Source organism: Aethalodelphis obliquidens, unplaced genomic scaffold (genome assembly GCF_003676395.1).
Source record: "Aethalodelphis obliquidens isolate GAN/ISIS:26980383/991018 unplaced genomic scaffold, ASM367639v1 scaffold87, whole genome shotgun sequence".
NCBI classification, from domain to species: domain Eukaryota; kingdom Metazoa; phylum Chordata; class Mammalia; order Artiodactyla; family Delphinidae; genus Aethalodelphis; species Aethalodelphis obliquidens.
Window position 1 is genome coordinate 6,659,460 of NW_020838031.1, and position 20,264 is coordinate 6,679,723.

Genomic DNA, 20,264 nt, shown 5'->3' on the forward strand with positions numbered 1-20,264 from the left:
ACGCCAAATGTTGAAATCGTCCTAGGTGGTAGGGTTATGAGTGATTTTTTTTTTTTTTTTTTTTATATTTTTTTTTATATTTTTTTTATGAGTGATTTTTAAATTTATTTTCTAAATTACACTTTCACATGTTTTTCCAGATTTTCTATAATGACAATGAATTACTTTAATATTAGGGGGAAAGAAAGATGAATATTTTAAAAGAGATTTAAAAAGCAGATGGCTGCCATTTGTTTTCCGTGGGGAGGAAAAGGGAGATTAAATTAGGCTGTACCTTGTTTGTGTAACCATCCCACCCTGAGTGTCATTACCCTTAAGAAAAGAAAGGTTTCTCACATCTAGTCTAGCCATAAAAACAATAAGACAATTTTTTAAGTACTGAAAATATTGGGGCACTAAACATCCAATGGTGTTTGTAAATCACCATCCCCACGCCCACCACTGCCATGGACTTCAGGTAGCGTCTTGTGATTTAAAAGTGTCACACAGGACCTCGTTTTATCTTCATGTTAACTCTGTGAGAAAGGTTTTTACTCCTCTTCATTATACAGAGAAAGGAAACAAACTGGGAGAAAGGAGTGATGTACCTGAGCTCATGCGGCCAGTAAATGGCAGGGCCAGGATTCTAGAATGCTAGGACCTGATTCTGAGTCCAGTACTCTCTAGGGAGCAATAAAAGGTACTAGCAGGCTCTAGTTAGAGAACTCAGCTGGAAGGGTTGCATTTGTGAATAATTCCTTGTGAGACGCAGAGAAATTTTGAGGAAGTTAACATCTGCTTCTTTCTCAATTTAATTTTATTTAGATTTAAATACGTTTTAAGAAGGAGATTCCCAGATATAGAAAACTAGTGGTTACCACTGGGGAGAGGCAAAATAGGGGTAGGGGGTTAAGAGGTACAAACTACTATGTATAAAATAAGCTACAAGGATACATTGTACAACACAGGGGATATAGCCAACATTTTATAATAACTATAAAAGGAGTATAACCTTTAAAAACTGTGAATCACTATACTGTACACCTGTAACATAATACTGTACATCAACTATTCTTCAATTAAAAGTGTTTAAATTGATTAAAATATTTTTTCATTTAAATTTCAAATAATTTAAATTTAATTCAGCTTCTCCTATTTTATCTTACTACAAAGCCTCATAAGTGGGTGGACTGAATTTTTCATGAAACACCAATTACTAGTGGACATGCTATGTCTACCTTGTGTTTGAAATCTCAACCTACACGGTCATCTTTAAATACAGGGGAACAACAGGTGAAATCTTTGCTATTAAGATGGGGAAGGGGCAATTAATTTATTTTTAATTTAACTGCCTCTTTTTAACTTAAAAATGCATGTTAAGAAAACATTATAATCTCTGTATTACTTTGTTCTTTCTTTCTTTTTTTAATTCTTCCTTGATTTGACTTTGCCTTTTTTCCCAGGGCAGTATAGTATTGTTTCCTCTGATTTTCTATGATTCTTTTCCTTCTCTTCTGTATTCTTCACTTAGTTGGTACTGCATGTATCTCTGTAGGCAAATTCAAAGTATTTTTGAAACCATCTGTGGTATAAACAAAAAGCAAACTGTATGTATGTACACAGGAAACAATGGGGGAAGCATGAGTGAAAGAAAAATGCCTCCTCAGATTAAGATACAGAGCAGCTGAAAGGTTTAATGTCTTTTTCTTTCCTCACCTTCTGAGCCAAACTCTCCTTACTCCTGCTATTGTACTTGAATGAGTTAAAACCAGCTAAAGAGAATTTTATTAGGAGAATATTTCCCCACAAAATTGAGAAGGCAAACTGGGAAATGCCGGCAATTTGAAACTATTACTTTTTCCTGTAACCTGTAGAGAAACTGGCTTGTGAGTGCAGGTACGATGCTATATGACAATAATGCTCCCTCTTTGTCAACAAAACAAAGCAAAACAGACTACTTTAGCAAAGAAGATGATCTTTGCAGTTTGTTGAAACCAGCAGGGGAATCAAAAGTCTTCACTATGAAAACAGTTCTTACCTTCCAAAAGCATTTAAAAGAGCAACTATTTCTTGTCGAGTGAGTTGGAAGCCTTTAGATGGGCTGTTCTCTGGAAGCTTTTGGATTTCTTTTTCTGAGAATAATATCTTCAGGGCAGTTCCTAAACCCTGAGTCTAAAGAAAATAGTGATAAACTTTTAATTAAATTCATATAATAATAACTGCTATAAAGGTTTAAAGGAATACTCAGTCACTGTGATGAGAGTCAGGAAATTCATATTAACTGAACTTTTCACCAAAATGTTCAACTATGTAAAACACAGTTTCTACTTCCTCACAGATTATGCATATGATAAATTTATCTAAGCTGTTAAGGAAATCTGAATAGTTTAACACTTTTTGGATACATATCCTATTATTCCAAATTACTAACATGCCTTTTTTTAACGTAGAAAATATCACATTAGGATTACAGTGTTCAATATGTAACTCTGAAAGCATTCTTTATAGCCCCTAACAATTCAAAACTTAGAAATAAGTATCAGTTTATAGGTATAGTGATACCTACACTTAATAATTTCTCAATTATTAGCAACAGAGAAAAAGAAAAATCTGATTTCAGTGTAGCCTCCATTAAAAAAATTCTGTCTCTTGACTTTCTATGACTTAATATCATCTTCGTAAAAGAGAAAACAGTCACACAGTCCTTTTTACACTGAAATATTTAGGTAAATGGGCCTGCTGGGCAGAACTTTCCCATTTTGTGACTAGGGGGCCTCCTTCTTTTGATCATTGATACAAACTAAGTGACCAAAATTTGATAATTAAATTTCTTAGATAATTATATTTTACCTTTTATATAGGTATATAAAATACCAATACACTCTATTTATAACCACCAACTCCAAAAATGAATCTGAGATTGTACCAACAGAAACAGATACAATAAAACTAAAATCATTAACCTACAATAATAGGAAAAACGTCCTAATACATACATATAACACACAGAGTCTAATATTAATTGTTTTTATAAATAAAACAGAAAAACCACACTTTGGATTTCTAATTCAATGAACAATGAGGACATCTTAGTAAAAACTTTCAACTTCTCAGTGGAGAAATTTAAGGTTAGTAATAGTTTCAAAACAGAAGACAACACACAAACCTGTAATTTCCCCCATAACCTGCATTTGTCACATCCAACACAGTCCATTATACGGGAGATATTCTTGAAATGCAACCGGAATTCCTCCTAACAAGGCAGAACACATGTTCATTCTAATCAGACATTTAAAATTAAACTGCATTTGTCTGAATTATAATAGAAGTTTCAAAGCTTATTAATGAATGAGTTGTGTTTTTCAACAATGAAGTATCTGAATTTGTGTAGCACAACATGGCACATAGAACAGCTAACTTTAATAGCAGTGTATAAAATTCATTCTACATATTAATTCAACAGACTTTTGATGGAGGGGCCATTCCACGCAAAGCACCAACATGCCCTACAGGGGACACCAAAGTAAATAATACACGGTTTTTACTCTGAAGGAGCTTAATTGCTGCTTCCATTTGATATCTGTGTACAACCAGTGGTAAATACATCTATATTATGTTTCATTTATTTTTGATGCATTGTTTTGTGTGAGTCTAAATCAGAAAGCTAGTCCTAGAACAATAATCAGTGTCCGTATCTCTCTCCTTAGGACCACACCATGTTTATAACATGTATTCCCCATCAGCACCGATGATCACAGGGCTATACAAGTCCCCCACATTTGCTAATGCAGCTTCTCCAGGGATGCTTGCTTACTGGATCCTTGACTTTTGCAGTATTAGTTTCCCACACAGTTAAGATGCCTGTGAGCATCTGTGCATGGGTTTCTGTGACTCTAAGGTCAGTCTCACCTTCTCTGAGGACAAAACTAGCTAAGAGGAAGTTTCCTCATCTTTTTCACAGGGCAAACATAGAAAATAAAAATCATTTTATTGCACCGAGGTAAACATTTTATTGCAAAGAGCTGGAGTGAGTCACCCAAAAACTTAAAGCGTTTGGAGGAATCAATACCTTGGCCAAAAGAAACACAACATAAATAGAACACAAAAACTCCTTTGCTCTCCATTCTCATGTAATTCATGTTCTTTGGAGCAGATGGAAAAATGGACTTATATTCTCCTTTCTACACCTTTGAAAAACAGGAAACCAAATTTCCAGCATTTTATAACTTGAAAGCTAGCTGTGAAACCTTACTCTGCTCTCAGTCTTACCTTCCTCATCTATAAAAAGATACGTAATTATATTTGTCTTGATCAGAAGTATAATATTTGTATAAACACTAAGAAAATAGGAAGCATTACAAAAATGAATTAGCATTATGTTAAATACTGTAATACTAATATACCTCTAAAACAACCATAAACAAAACGACCTTCCAAAACTAAAACATAGCTGTGGCTAAATTACTTCATTTCAGAAATACCAAGGAACTCTTACTAATGTATTCATTCTTGTAGCATATGCACACCTAAAACATCTCGGGGCCAAATGTGTTTCAGAATTCAGAATTTTTGAGATTTTAGAAATGTAGTACACACACTATATATTATATAACACCCCACCAGAGTGTATGGCAACACCCTGTAATCAAATACATGACTGTTTTTGCAACAAAATGTAAGAATATTCATACAAAGCAGAATTTTTTAAAAAACATTACAAATATCCTTACACCAGTTCAGGTTAGGTTTTGCTAACAAATTAATTTGTACCAAACATAAGAAAAATGTTCAAGTTTTTGGAGCTTTTTGGATTTCAGAATCGCATATAAAAAATTGTGGAGCTGTGGTAGAAGACTATTTGCCAGTCAATTTCAAATACTTTTATGAACACTGTAAGGGTACAATGTATTCCTTAATTACTGTAAGCAAATGAAAACCAAGTGCTTGTAACATCAAGTTGCATAATGTTCCTAAAATATAGTCTCCTTCTGACATCACAGGTCAACAGGTAATTTTTGCCTTATATGTTAGTCCGTTAGGACAAAAACATAATAGTTTCAAAACTGTAACATTTTGTAAAGTAAACATTAGAAAATATACTATTTACTGCCTTCAAAATGGCTAATAGTGCATGATTTTTTTTAAGACGCATCAAAACAGCAATAAGTAAATGAAAGAAAATAAAGTAAGAAAACTTTCAAAATAATGCCTTTTGAAAAGACATTTACAAAGGTGTCATTAGTCAGAGGTATGACTGAGGATTCACTAAGCAGTTGGGCAAACTAGAAAGGAGAAAGGAATTGAGGAAGAGCTTTTTGTATCATTTATAGTAAAATCCAATCAGACCAACAAGATGGTGAACTGGGAAAGAAAGTTTAGATGAACAGGATTAAAACACAACGAGTAAACTGTTCCCCACCCGGTCCCCCAGTCAAGAACTTTTTACCTTTAACGATTTGGCCCCCTTTTTGTCACCTGCAAACATGGATTTCTCGTCAAAGTGCATGGGAAAGGACCTAATGAAATGAAAATATTATAAGTTACAGATGAAAAATTCAAGCTCTGGTAGAATTTTCTATCTCTACTAATATTTAAAATTCAGAATTTACTCATGTGTAAGGTTTGGTAATGTGGGAAGGTGGCAAAGAGTTTAAACTATTCAATCAAAGAGCAAAGCAAGATAAAGAGGGCTTTGTAATTTATGAGAGTGTAATGTTTTGAAGAAATTACGTGACAAAAATAACCTAAAAAATTAACTAAAAACAATCTGTGTGAAAAAATGTATAAAACTCTTAACATTTTAAAACATTTTAAAAAATTTAATGCATAATTTACCTTAGACATTTCTTAACCCAACTCTCCTCTGTGCTCATTTTTAACAATCAGTAAAGTGCAGTTTTATACACCCAGGATTTTCTTTTAAAGGTTATATTGTAGAACGTAAGGCTAATGTCCTCTTAGGTAATCTAACCTTATGCTAGCACCTATTACCATCTGAATTTAAGTAGCAACTGGAAGAATACAATATTGGTAGAAAGAACATTAAAGTAGCATTAAATTTTGGTACTACATAAAATTTAAAGTTATATTTAAAAATACAGCCTAGAGGCTTCCCTGGTGGCGCAGTGGTTGAGAGTCCGCCTGCCGATGCAGGGGACACGGGTTTGTGCCCCGGTCCGGGAAGATCCCACATGCCGCGGAGCGGCTGGGCCCATGAGCCATGGCCGCTGAGCCTGCGCGTTCGGAGCCTGTGCTCCGCAACGGGAGAGGCCACAACAGTGAGAGGCCCGCGTACCACAAAAAAAAAAAAAAAAAATACAGCCTATTCTCAAGTGTGAAAGTTTATGCAACAAAGCTTTATAGACGCTTTTCAGTCAACATTTTCAGAAATATTTTTAAAATGCTGCCATTCTATGGAACACTTTCCTTCTCAGTTCTAATTCTCCCTTTTCCTAACTTTCAGGAGTCAGTTTTTGTTTTATCAATATTTCAAGAACTACCTCACTCAACTACAAAGTGGAGAATTTCAGATCACTGACAATTCAACTCTTACTTTGTATCTTGAAAGATATTCAGTAGAAGGGTTTTTGTGTCAGCATCCTCTTTTACATTTCCAGTGTAAAGATCGACAATTGAGCGCTCAAAGTAAGGGGCCACCTTTGATAAAGCTCGAAGCTCAATTAAATATAAAAAGTACAGATTCTTTAGCCTTCTTGGGCCTTCTCCCTTGGTTTCCACAGGGTCGAAGCGGCGTTTAAATTCTTTCATGTTAGGTCCCCAGGTAGGTTTACCCCAGGTTTCTAAAGAGAAAGGGAAATATATTATACACTCTTAATAAACGGGATTTTTGCTCTATAGAGAATATGTATTTTCCCCAACAATTTTTATACTAATAGAAAAAATCTGATTACCTTCCAAAAGATAATTTGCGCATAGATGTAAATTGATACTAGCATGAAGTCCCGATATAAGCTTATAGAAGACTCTTTTCTCCAAACACAAACCTATTCAGAAAAATATTGAAAAAGAAATCACATCCATTTAGATAACAAAAATACTGAATCAACAGGATTAGGTACATGGGCTTATTTTTAAAGTTAACATTCGAGGACATTAAAAACAAATCAAGGACTAATATAAAATAATTAGGTTGAGATACTATCACTAGAAGATAAAATAAGATTCTGACTTCAGAATGGAGTTAACTGAGTGTGATAACTTAGTGCAGAATAAGATACAAACGTCTGGGCTACTGGAGGTCCAAACACTATGGATGCACTTGGAAAAGTCCTCATGTTACCCAGAAGGCAACAGCACAGATTTTTTGTGGTTTAGGCTAAACTAAAGCACATATAAAGTCACTGCTTTGGCGTAACAATAGCTGTTTCTCCTTTTCCCTTCCCTATAGATGTTCTTTATTTGAACCTACTTGTTAGTGGAGGAAGAAGAGACTGAATTCTGTTTCTCTCCTTCCTCCAGATTCTTTAGTGGTTCTTATTAATCCTTTGCCCTGGAATTCTCTAATTCTACTTAACTGTATGTTCCACAGGTAAGGAGCAAAAACTTGGAAAACAGACATCCAGGAATTTCAGCCAATTAAAAAAAAAAATGTGTGCTGATTATTTACTATGTGAGTAAAACCATATCAAGAGGGAGTTCAGTAATGTGATGGAAACTTATTTTATGTAGCCTTCTTAAGCCACAGAGGCTTTTGCTCAAAACAGAGGTCAAGATAATTTTGCCATCCTATCCAACCCCCGCCTCCATTTAAAAATATTTTCTATTATAAGAGTAATACACATTGTGAATGAACTTAATGCTATTAAATAAATTCTGAAGTGCTTAAGGTAAATTTTATACTGTGTACATTTTACCACAATGAAAAAAGAGAAACATTTTTAGGAAATTTTCTTTATAGAAAAATTTAAAAATAGATAAAAATGCAAAAAGTTTTAAGAATCCACACTAGACGCAGAACAATTAGTTTTTCCCCTTTCCTACCACCCAACAGAGTTTGGTTTTGTCTTTTTTGCTTTTTGGTTTTTTTACTCTCCCTATGGGGAAAAATGGGCTTCAACAGTGGAAACTAAGAAACAATCTCATTTATATGCTGAAGGATTTTTTAAGAGTATGTATGTGGCTTACTTTGCATCCTTTCAGGATCTTTTAGATCTTCAACTTACTTTCCGTTTATGTTCTACCATAGATGGCTCTGAAGCAAGTAGCTTCTAATAGGAAAAAATAATTATTTTGAGATCTCATTCCCTAATTCAAAATTCTTCCTAGAACATTCTCATCACCACGGATAGAGACCAAAAGGTAGAAATTCAGTTCTATTTTGTGGCTTCTTCATAAAAGTATATGGCCAAATTTGAATGCTTATGGTAACAAGGGATATAAACAATATGAATAACTTTGATAAAACATTAGGTATTAACTTCTCTAGTAAAACTTTTAATCAAATCTGTTATCAAGTACCAAAATGATCAGATTTGAAGTTCACTTCCTCTTCCTTCCAACCTACTTCTCTAAGCAGTAAAATATCTAAAGACAAGAGAAGGGAAAACAGGCAAAGCAAAGCTCATGAAAATTCATATGCCTAAAAATGAGAACATGAAAACCAGGAGGGAATTCTAATTTGCAAAGCCCACAAAGCCCCTTACCTAAAAGGGGATGGGTGGTAAGAGGGAAGGAAGGAGTAGACCTGTACTTCTGTAAACTGTGAAAATTAGGTAACTTCAAGCAAAATCTTAATAATAAAAGATGAGCCAAGTGAATGCACCAAGAAGACACACAACACTCTTAGCAGAAAGTGCTGGAGAGGTGCTCCCTGCCTGCGGTCTGCTGCCAGCCCTAATGCCTGGCAAATCCAACTATTCAATTTAGAAAGTGGTTCTCCTCTTCCTCTTCTGGATTTAATTTCATTCAAATTCATTTTCATCAACTGAATTACAGGACACCAATATACAACTTTTTCTCTCACAAAAGGGCTAGATATATTGTTAACACTATTATTTGGCATTTGTACACTGTTTAGTGATTTTCGAAGCAGTTTTCACAGGCATCATCTACACTCACAGTGTAGGTAAGCTGGATGGCTGGTGCCACTCTCGTGCCCCAGATCAGGAAACTGAATCTCAGAAAAGTTGCCTACAAATAGGAGTTCTCGCTGGACTGTGTATCAATATTCAGAGACTCCCATCAATAGGATACTAGGAGAGTGGTTGATATAGTATACCCTAGAATCCGATACTGCCCATAAAGTTCATTCTCATCCTCCATTATCAATATGCAGAGTCTCTGACCACCTCTTTTAACCTAAATACTGCTTTCCACAAGTTGTGCTCTTAAAATAAAGTTAATTAAACAAAGATAACCATCTCTTCCCACATTGGCCATTTATCAATATAATTCCTAGCAGTATCTGCACATCAAAAATAGTTCATTGGGCTTCCCTGGTGGCACAGTAGATAGGAATCTGCCTGCCAATGTGGGGGACACAGGTTCGATCCCTGGTCCAGGAAGAGCCCACATGTCACAGAACAACTAAGCCCGAGTGCCACAACTACTGAGCCTGAGCTCTAGAGCCCGCGAGCCACAACTACTGAGCCCACGTGCCACAACTACCTGAAGCCCGCGTGCCTAGAGCCCGTGCTCCACAAGAGAAGCCACTGCAATGAGAAGCCCATGCTCCACAACTGGAGAAAGCCCGTGTGCAGCAACGAAGGCCCAACACAGCCAAAAAAAAAAAAAAAAGCTCATTAAAAAACAAAGAGAAATCATGTTCATAAGTTAACACGACTGATTAACAAAGATAAAATGGAATTAAGTGCTTAGTTTAACTCAGTAGAGTTCCTATAAGGTTATGGCTATGAAATATCCATTTTCCAGTGTCATTCAACTTGCTTATCTTTCATTAATATATTTGAACTTTTGGTTTCATAAATTAATGGCAATTTGGTAAATTTTTTAAAAGCAGCATATATCCAGTTATTAACCAAAGTTGTTAAATCCTAGAATGTTTCAGCTTTCCATTAATAACGTTTCATAATTTCAACACTAGAAAATATAAGAATGCGAAGGTATATGATATATTGGGATCTATATTATTTTATCCTTTAGTTAGACAAGTTTAGACTATATGTGTAAACATGTTTAAAACCTTCTGAATTCAAATTCATCTTCCCTTAATTTCATATATAAAAAAAGTACTTCCTTCCAAAAAGAATGCCTCTAACTTAAAAAAACAGACTTGCATAGTGGTTACTAGAAAAGTAGTTTGGATGAGTATTACATACAGAATGGAAATAAGACTGGGACCCAGTTCTGGAACCCTGATGACCGCATCTGCCCTGTATATTTCCATAACACTGGTTTTTAGCTGACCAATATCCTCAAAATTTTCAAATAATTTTATCCTAAACTATAATAACCTAAAACATGTTATTTTCTTTCAAACATTGTCAAGATTTAATGAATCCTAAAACTTACAAATATATATTAAATAAATCAATTCATTTTTTTGCAAGATGCCAATAAATTTAAAATGCAGACATTAAATTTACCTTCTAGCCACGTGTAGAACGATTCTCCTAAAAAACAAAACAAAAACAATCAAAATTATACACACACACAGAATTGGGTTAAAATGTTTAAACGGTCATTCATAAATAAGAATAAATTAAGTCTATAAAACATTTCTCATGACAGATTAAGGAATATGTCCGCTGCTCATGTGTAATGGAAAAATAGGCATATGGTTCTAGAAGATAAAGTCCAAAAGTTACTGAAGTAGTTTTGGGAAAAAGTTCTTATAAATGACATTTTGACTTGTAAAATTTTTGAGAAAACTTCCAGTCAAAATATTATGTAAACCTTATTCACTTGAAGGCTTAAATATCCATAAGTATGAGGAGAAACAATCTTAAATTTGCTTTTGATAACCATAGCATTATTCAAAACTTCCAGAAAAAAGTGAATATGAAAATCAAATTATTAATTCCATTTTTCCTGAGCAATAAACCTAAGTATATTTCCTCAATTATCTAAAACTACTAAGTTTTAAGAGATAATAAAAAAGTTCCCTAAATTTTCAAAATAATTCTTGAGAAAAGTTAACGACCAGAATATGAAGGGGCCTTCCTTGTGTACTATGCTAAAAGAACTATTTCTAGCCCAATATTGTTCTGAGTGAAAAGAAAAATGGCAGTCAATAAAGATAAAAAAACAGTTAATATACTTCCTATACTCATCCTTATTTTAATTGCGAAAAGCAAAGCATGATGATAAAAACTCAACACATAGGTGAGTTGAGCAAGGAGTCCAGGGGATAAATTAGATGGTGGGGAATTACTTTGCCTCCTGAGAGTCTTCATCCTTAGCAAAACAACACAAACATCTTCCTAGAGAATCATTCATTCAACATACTCTTACTTAGATGATACTCTTACACAAAACATCATTCATTATCTCACTTGTTTACTCAAAAAGCCCCAGCTGCTAACAGGAAAAGTCTAGCTCCTAAGGTCCTCAATAATCTGGCCTCTACTCATCTTTCTAATTTTAAATTACCCCATATATGAAGTCTTTCCTACTCTCCCCAAACATGCCTTGTTTTTCCTTTCTCAACTCCTTGGTCCATGCTGTCATCCAAGTAGCACACACTATCCAATTCTTCAGGCTTTAAACCAGTCCATCATTCAAGTCCATCTCAAATGCCACCTCCTCCAGTAAATTTTCCCAGTGAGGCAGGATCTGTTCTACCTCCGAAGAGCTATACCACCTACTGTTGCACTATGTATGTAATACTTCTTTATTATCACTTATGTACAGTGCTGATCATTCCCACTATACATATTTTTAGCTTCTAGAGGGAAGGCATGTTTTATACATCTTTCTATCCTTTACAATGCCCATCACAGTGCCCTTGACACACAGGGTAACTTTATTTTTTAAAATAAATTTATTTATTTATTTATGACTGTGTTGGGTCTTTGTTGCTGCGCGCGGGCTTTCCCTAGTTGCGGCGAGCGGGGGCTACTCTTTGTTGCAGTGCATGGGCTTCTCATTGCGGTGCCTGCTCTTGTTGCGGAGCACGGGCTCCAGGCACGCAGGCTTCAGTAGTTGTGCCTCGTGGGCTCTAGAGCACAGGCTCAATAGTTGTGGCGCACAGGCTTAGTTGCTCCGCGGCACGTGGGATCTTCATGGATCAGAGATCGAACCCATGTCCCCTGCACTGGCAGGCAGGTTCTTAACCATTGTACCACCAGGGAAGTCCCTAACATAGGGTAACTTTAAATTATAAAAAACATTCTTATTTTTTTGGTCACCATTGATTGGTAGCTATTTTCTGAAAAAAAGTAGGATACTTTCTTTTGAATTAAAAACAGGAAAAAATCAAATTTTGATCATTAAAGGCATTTCTTCTACATTTGAAGCAAACATAAAATGAGACTTTTAACTTACCATCATCTTCTCCTGAAAGAGAAAATAATAGACAGGATTTTAGAAAATGTCTTACACAGTTCAGATTCCAATCCTATTTATTTATGGGATTAAAACTTACTATGTGTTAAACTATTAATTATACCATGAACCTTGCTCAGTGTGTAGTTACCCTGTAAATAAGACTTCTTAATAAGAATATAGGCCAAAGAGTACAAGATTTTCATGTATGTTTTATGCAATAAATAGTATCAGAGAGTAACTAAACAATTATAAAGACCACCAGTTTCAATAATTAACAAATATACAGTCACTCCTTTAATCATTATGCACACAATTCTCTGAACATGTGTTTCCAGACTGGAGCACTTTTCTTTTTTAAGTTACTGCTCCTCGGCACATATTCACCTTAATAAAAGCACTTCCCAAACTCTAGTCAGTGAAAGCATCCCTGCAGGGGTTATGGGGCTGCCTAGATGTGGGGGAGAGGCCAGAAGGCTGGGCTTTCAGGCTCCACAGCAGCCCTGTCTTGATTAGCTTTACATGTGGAATTCTGACAGAAAATTTCATTTTTGGAAAAAAGCTGTTGGAAAGCTAGCTGTGGAAGCCAGGAATAGTGTGGAAGAAACAGTTAAGAATATTAACCACCAAACCAGCTCTACAACAAATGCTAAAGGCACTTCTGAAAGTGGGAAACACAGAGAAGAAAAGGACCTACAAAAACAAACCCAAAACAATTAAGAAAATGGTATTAGGAACATACATATCGATAATTACATTAAACGTGAATGGAGTAAATGCTCCAACCAAATGACACAGGCTTGCTGAATGGATACAAAAACAAGACCCATATACATGCTGTCTACAAGGGACCCACTTCAGACCTAGGGACACATTCAGACTACAAGTGAGGGGATACAAAAAGATATTCTATGCAAATAAGAACCAAAAGAAAGCTGGAGTAGCAATACTCAGATAAAACAGACTTTAAAATAAAGAATGTTACAAGAGACAAGGAAGGACACTACATAATGTAGTGTCAATCCAAGAAGAAGATATAACAATTGTAAATATGTATGCACCCAACATCGGAGCACCTCAATACATAAGGCAACTGCTAACAGCTATAAAAGAGGAAATCGACAGTAACACAATAATAGTGGGGGACTTTAACACCTCACTTACACCAATGGACAGATCTTCCAAACAGAAAATTAATAAGGAAACACAAGCTTTAAATGACACAATAGACCAGATAGATTTAATTGATATTTATAGGACATTCCATCCAAAAAGAGCAGATTACACTTTCTTCTCAAGTGCGCACAGAACATTCTCCAAGATAGATCACATCTTGGGTCACAAATCAAGTCTCAGTAAATTTAAGAAAATTGAAATCATATCAAGCGTCTTTTCTGACCACAGAGCTATGAGATTAGAAATGAATTACAGGGAAAAAAACACAATCACATGGAGGCTAAACAATATGTTACTAAATAACCAAGAGATCACTGAAGAAATCAAAGAGGAGATCAAAATATACCTAGAGACAAACGACAATGAAAACACGATGATCTAAAACCTATGGGATGCAGCAAAAGCAGTTCTAAGAGGGAAGTTTATAGCTATACAAGCCTACCTCAAGAAACAAGAAAAATCTCCAATAAACAATCTAACCTTACACCTAAAGGAACTAGAGAAAAACGAACAAACAAAACCCTAAGTTAACAGAAGGAAAAAAAATCATAAAGATCAGAGCAGAAATCAATGAAATCGAAACAAAGAAAACAATAGCAAAGATCAATAAAACTAAAAGCTGGTTCTTTGAGAAGATAAACAAAATTAATAAACCATTAGCCAGACTCATCGAGAAAAAGAGGGAGAGGACTCAAATCAAAAAAATTAGAAATGAAAAAGGAGAAGTTACAACAGACACTGCAGAAATACAAAGCATCCTAAGAGACTACTACAAGCAACTCTATGCCAATAATATGGACAACCTGGAAGAAACGGACAAATTCTTAGAAAGGTATAACCTTCCAAGATGGAATCAGGAAGAAATAGAAAGTATGAACAGACCAATCACAAGTAATAAAATTGAAACTGTGATTAAAAATCTTCCAAGAAACAAAAATCCAGGAGCAGATGGCTTCACAGGTGAATTCTATCAAAAATTTAGAGAAAAGCTAACACCCATCCTTCTCAATCTCTTCCAAAAAACTGCAGAGGAAGGAACACTCCCAAACTCATTCTATGAGGCCACCATCACCCTGACACCAAAATCAAACAAAGATACTACAAAAAAAGAAAACTACAGATCAATATCACTGATGAATACAGATGCAAAAATCCTCAACAAAAATAACAGAATCCAACAATACATTAAAAGGATAAAACACCATGATCAAGTGGGATTTATCCCAGGGATGCAAGGATTCTTCAATATATGCAAATCAATCAGTGTGGTACACCATATCAACACACTGAAGAGTAAAAACCATATGATCATCTCAACAATGCAGAAAAAGCTTTTGACAAAATTCAACACCCTTTTATGAAAAAAACTCTCCAGAAAGTGAGCACAGAGGGAACCGACCTCAACATAATAAAGGCCATATATGACAAACCCACAGCAAACATCATTTGCAACAGTGAAAACCTGAAAGCATTTCCTCTAAGATCAGGAACAAGACAAGGCTGCCCACTCTCACCACTATTATTCAACATAGTTTTGGAAGTCCTAGCCACAGCATCAGAGAAGAAAAAGAAATAAAAGGAATACAAATTGGAAAAGAAGAAGTAAAACTGTCACTGTTTGCAGACGACATGATACTACATACAGAGAATCCTAAAGATGCCACCAGAAAACTACTAGAGCTAATCAATGAATTTGGTAAAGTTGCAGGATAGAAAATTAATGCACAGAAATCTCTTGCATTCCTATATGCTAACGATGAAAAATCTGAAAGAGAAATTAAGGAAACACTCCCATTTACCACTGCAACAAAAAGAATAAAATACCTAGGAATAAATCTACCTAGGGAGACAAAAGACTTGTATGCAGAAAACTATAAGACACTGATGAAAGAAATTAAAGATAATACCAACAGATGGAGAGATCTACCATATTCTTGGACTGGAAGAATCAATATTGTGAAAATGACTATACCACCCAAAGCAATCTACAGATTCAATGCAATCCCTATCAAATTACCAATGGCATTTTTATAGAACTAGAACAAAAAATCTTAAAATTTGTATGGAGACACAAAAGACCCCGAATAGCCAAACCAGTCTTGAGGGAAAAAAATGGAGCTGGAGGAATCAGACTCCGACTTCAGACTATACTACAAAGCTACAGTAATCGAGACAATATGGTACTGGCACAAAAAAAGAAATATAGATCAATGGAACAGGATAGAAAGCCCAGAAATAAACCCATGCACCTACGGTCAACTAATCTATGACAAAGGGAGCAAGGATATACAATGGAGAAAAGACAGTCTCTTCAATAAGTGGTGCTGGGAAAACTGGACAGCTACATGTAAAAGAATGAAATTAGAACACTCCCTAAAACCATACACAAAAATAAACTCAAAATGGATGAGAGACCTAAATGTAAGACTGGACACTATAAAACTCTTAAGAGGATAACATAGGAAGAACACTCTTTGACATAAATCACAGCAAGATCTTTTTTGATTGCCTCCCAGAGTAATGGAAATAAAAACAAAAATAAACAAATGGGACCTAAAGAAACTTAAAACCTTCTGCACAGCAAAGGAAACCATAAACAAGACGAAAAGACAACCCTCAGAATGGGAGAAAATATTTGCAAACAAATCAACGGACAAAGGATTAATCTCCAAAATATATAAACAGCTCATGCAGCTCAATATTAAAAAAACAACCCAATCCAAAAATGGGCAGAAGACCTAAATAGACATTTCTCCAAAGAAGATATACAGATGGCCAAGAAGCACATGAAAAGCTGCTCAACATCACTAATTATTAGAAAATGCAAATCAGAACTACAATGTGGTATCACCTCACACCAGTTAGAATGGACATCATCAGAAAATCTACAAACAACAAATGCTGGAGAGTGTGGAGAAAAGGGAACCCTCTTGCACTGTTGGTGGGAATGTAAATTGATACAGCCACTATGCAGAACAGTATGGAGGTTCCTTAAAAACCTAAAAATAGAATTACCATATTACCCAGCAATCTCACTACTGGGCCTAAACCCAGAGAAAACCATAATTCAAAAAGAGACATGCACCCCAATGTTCATTGCAGCACTATTTACAATAGCCAGGTCATGGAAGCAACCTAAAAGCCTGTCGACAGACGAATGGATAAAGAAGATGTGGTACATATATACAATGGAATATTACTCAGCAATAAAAAGGAATGAAATTGGGTCATTTATAGAGACGTGGATGAATCCAGAGACTGTCATACAGAGTGAAGTAAGTCAGAAAGAAAAAAACAAGTATCGTATATTAACGCATATATGTGGAACCTAGAAAAATGGTACAGATGAACCAGTTTGCAGGGCAGAAAGTGAGACACAGATGTAGAGAACAAACGTATGGACACCAAGGGGGGAAAGCAGCAGCAGGTGGTGGTGGTGGTATGATGAATTGGGAAATTGGGATTGACATGTATACACTGATGTGTATAAAATGGATGACTAATAAGAACCTGCTGTGTAAAAAAATAAAGTAAAATTCAAAAATTCAAAAAAAATGTTAAACAGCTGTTAATCGACAACTGGCAGTTTCAGTGGAGAAAGCATATAAACAGCATTAGTGAGAACTATTGCATTACTTCCTGGGGTACCCACTTTTCACCCAGGACCCACTCTCTCCCTTACCTAGTCTTTTGTCTCCCTCTTCTACACTTGTTTTTTCTCTGCTCCTCTTTCCTCTCTCTATCCTTTTCTCTATGCACTTTCCTTCCTCTCTTCATCTTTCTTACAGCCTCATGTCTCTAGTTTATCATAATATGGAAGTGAAGTATTTCTTAGAACTTGATGCTTTTATTAAATGAACAACTATATTTTCTGCTTTAAGAGTAAGTGATCCATATATATGGAATATAAAAATAAAAAAAAAAAACTAATCCTGTCCTAGGGGCAGGACAGGAATAAAGATGCAGATGTAGAGAATGGACTTGAGGCCACGAGGAGGGAGAAGGGTAAGCTGGGACGAAATGAGAAAGTAGCCTGGACATATATACACTGCCAAATGTAAAATAGCTAGCTAGTGGGAAGCAGCAGCATAGCACAGGGAGATCAGCTCGGTGCTTTGTGACCACCTAAAGGGGTGGGATAGGGAGGGTGGGAGGGAGACGCAAGAGGGAGGGGATATGGGGAGATATGTATACAGATAGCTGATTCACTGTTATACAGCAGAAACTAACACAACACTGTAAAGCAATTATACTCCAATAAAGATGTTAAAAAAAAAGGGCTTCCCTGGTGATACAGTGGTTAGGAATCTGCCTGCCAGTGCAGGGGACACGGGTTCAAGCCCTGGTCGGGAAGATCCCACATGCCGCGGAGCAACAAAGCCCGTACACCAAAACTGAGCCTGCGCTCTAGAACCCGCGAGCCACAACTACTGAAGGCTGCAGGCCTAGAGCCCGTGCTCCGCAACGAGAGGCCACCACAATGACAAGCCTGTGCATTGCAACGAACAGTAGCCCCCATTCGCCACAACTAGAGAAAGCCCGCGCACAGTAATGATGACCCAGCACAGCCAAAAAAAAAAGATGTAAAAAAAAAAAAAAAAAAAAGAGGGCTTCCCTGGTGGCACAGTGGTTTAAGTCCGCCTGCCGATGCAGGGGACACGGGTTCGTGTCCCGGTCCGGGAAGATCCCACATGCCGCAGAGCGGCTGGGCCCGTGAGCCATGGCCGCTGGGCCTGCGCGTCCGGAGCCTGTGCTCCGCAACGGGAGAGGCCACAACAGTGAGAGGCCCGCGTACCGCAAAAAAAAAAAAAAAAAGAGTAAGTGATCATAGAAAAGGTCTGAAAGGACACCTTCCAAACTCTGTACTACGGAAAAGAAAAAGTGTGTGGAGGTAGGGGTGGGGGAAGCGTTCCCTTTTTACTTTATGTAACTTTTGCATTGTTTCAATTTTTATAAAATCTTGTATAATAAAAACATTTAAGTTGAAAATGGAAAAGTTATGAGGTAAAAGTAGTAAAAAAGACAAAGGATAAGAAGCCATGCACACCTTCTTCACACTCCGATTATCTTGCCCAAGCAGTTTCAGGATGAATTTGGGAAAACTACTGGCCATACTGTGAGTGCACATCTGAGAGTAGTCCATTCATCAAACTTCCTAAGTCACTCTGGTTCTGAGAAATGCCTAAAGAGATGAATCTAGACCAGGAAATTCAAGTTCCTAAATCAATTCTGGTCTAAAGAAAGCATTAGAATGGCACGTCAATCACAGGGCTGCTCCCAGGGTTTGAGTCCTCATTGAGAATAGATTGAGGATACGCCTAATAATTTTATATTGAATAAACTTCAACTATGTAAGATAATGCTGTCCCATAGAACTATAACGACAGCCATATATGTAATTAAAATTTTTTTCTAATAAAAATTTGTAATGTTTTCTAATATCCACATTTTAAAAAGTAAAAGGTATACATGCACTGTAAGTACATCAACAATTTGTTTTGTGATGCAGGAGTTAAAGTAGTTCTACCAAAACAATCAGGTTCTGTTCAATGGCAAAAATATTTTATAGTGCTTCAGTTTTTAAGCTGAAATGAACTAAAATGACGTAAAATGTAAAATTTAGTTTCACACTAGCCACATTTCATGTGCTCAACAGCCTGATGTGGCAAAGTGGCAACCTAACTTTCTGATACTTCTCTGCATCCTTCTGAATCAGAATGCCGTGCATCGACCAGCACTTGGGCATCACCTGGGAGTCTCACCCACGACTTACAGAATCAGAACCTGTATTTAACAAGGCTCCTAGGTGATTTGTATGCGTACTGAAGTCAGAGAAGCATGCTATGAGTCACTGGTTCTGAAAGCGGCTGCATACTGGAATCATCTGGAGAGCTTAAAAAAGACCAACGCCTGGGTCCGAATTCCAAAGACTGTGACAACTGGTATGGGACAGGGCCTGGGCATTCAGATTTTTAGCAGTTCCCCAGGAACCTCTAATATATACGGATTACCCATATATTCTAATTTATTTTATATATAGCTCCTAGTTTAGGGCCTGGAACATATCAGGCAGTCAATAAATGACAGTAATTATATAAAACGTGGAAATCTTGAGACCTAACTATGAACTAATCTTATACTTTTGATCATTCAAATTAAGCAAAAATATAAAATAGTTGAAAATTTTCTCAACATATAATTACAAAGGTATCTTGTAAACAATTTCTAAAAGCATGAAAATGTATCAAAAACCCACCTCGGCTGGGTGCCAGAGGATTTAAAGGACGATAAACAGATCGAGGTCTGAAAAAGAAAATACAAAACTCAAACGTAAAATGGTTTGACATTTTGATTAATTTTTTCCAAGAGAAACAAGTATTCCCCTTCTTCCACCCTCCCTCTAGTCAATCCTCCTCTTTCCCCTACCCCCTCCAGTTACTTGAAACAGTTTTCTTCGTAGATGCTGTTCCACACTCTCCACGCAGAGGGCCCTTTATAGCCAGTGTAACGCTCAGGATTCAGCAAAAGGTCTACATACTGAGCAGCTGGAGATCTCTCATCTGAACAAGAAACAATTCATGAAACCATCCACATTTCACTATTTATCTAAAATTTACCATTACAAAGCGAACAGGACTATCCAA

The 20,264-nt window shown here is 36.2% G+C and overlaps 1 protein-coding gene across 6 annotated transcripts in view; it reads right to left on the reverse strand.

Moving 5' to 3' along the window:
- ERO1B (endoplasmic reticulum oxidoreductase 1 beta) overlaps window positions 1–20,264 on the reverse strand; it is a 64,420-nt gene that overhangs the window by 6,036 nt on the left and 38,120 nt on the right. For 3 of the 6 annotated variants that reach the window (XM_027094106.1, XM_027094102.1, XM_027094107.1), the window contains exons 7-15: window positions 20,060–20,180; window positions 19,877–19,923; window positions 12,445–12,456; window positions 10,545–10,571; window positions 6,891–6,983; window positions 6,533–6,779; window positions 5,426–5,495; window positions 3,146–3,232; window positions 2,018–2,151 (exon numbers count right to left, since the gene is read on the reverse strand). In XM_027094106.1, coding sequence (XP_026949907.1) covers window positions 2,018–2,151; window positions 3,146–3,232; window positions 5,426–5,495; window positions 6,533–6,779; window positions 6,891–6,983; window positions 10,545–10,571; window positions 12,445–12,456; window positions 19,877–19,923; window positions 20,060–20,180 — 838 coding nt within the window. Of the gene's footprint in view, window positions 1–1,037; window positions 1,562–2,017; window positions 2,152–3,145; window positions 3,233–5,425; window positions 5,496–6,532; window positions 6,780–6,890; window positions 6,984–10,544; window positions 10,572–12,444; window positions 12,457–19,876; window positions 19,924–20,059; window positions 20,181–20,264 lie in introns of those variants that run through there. The other 3 variants (XM_027094103.1, XM_027094105.1, XM_027094104.1) reach the window with 3 other exon arrangements.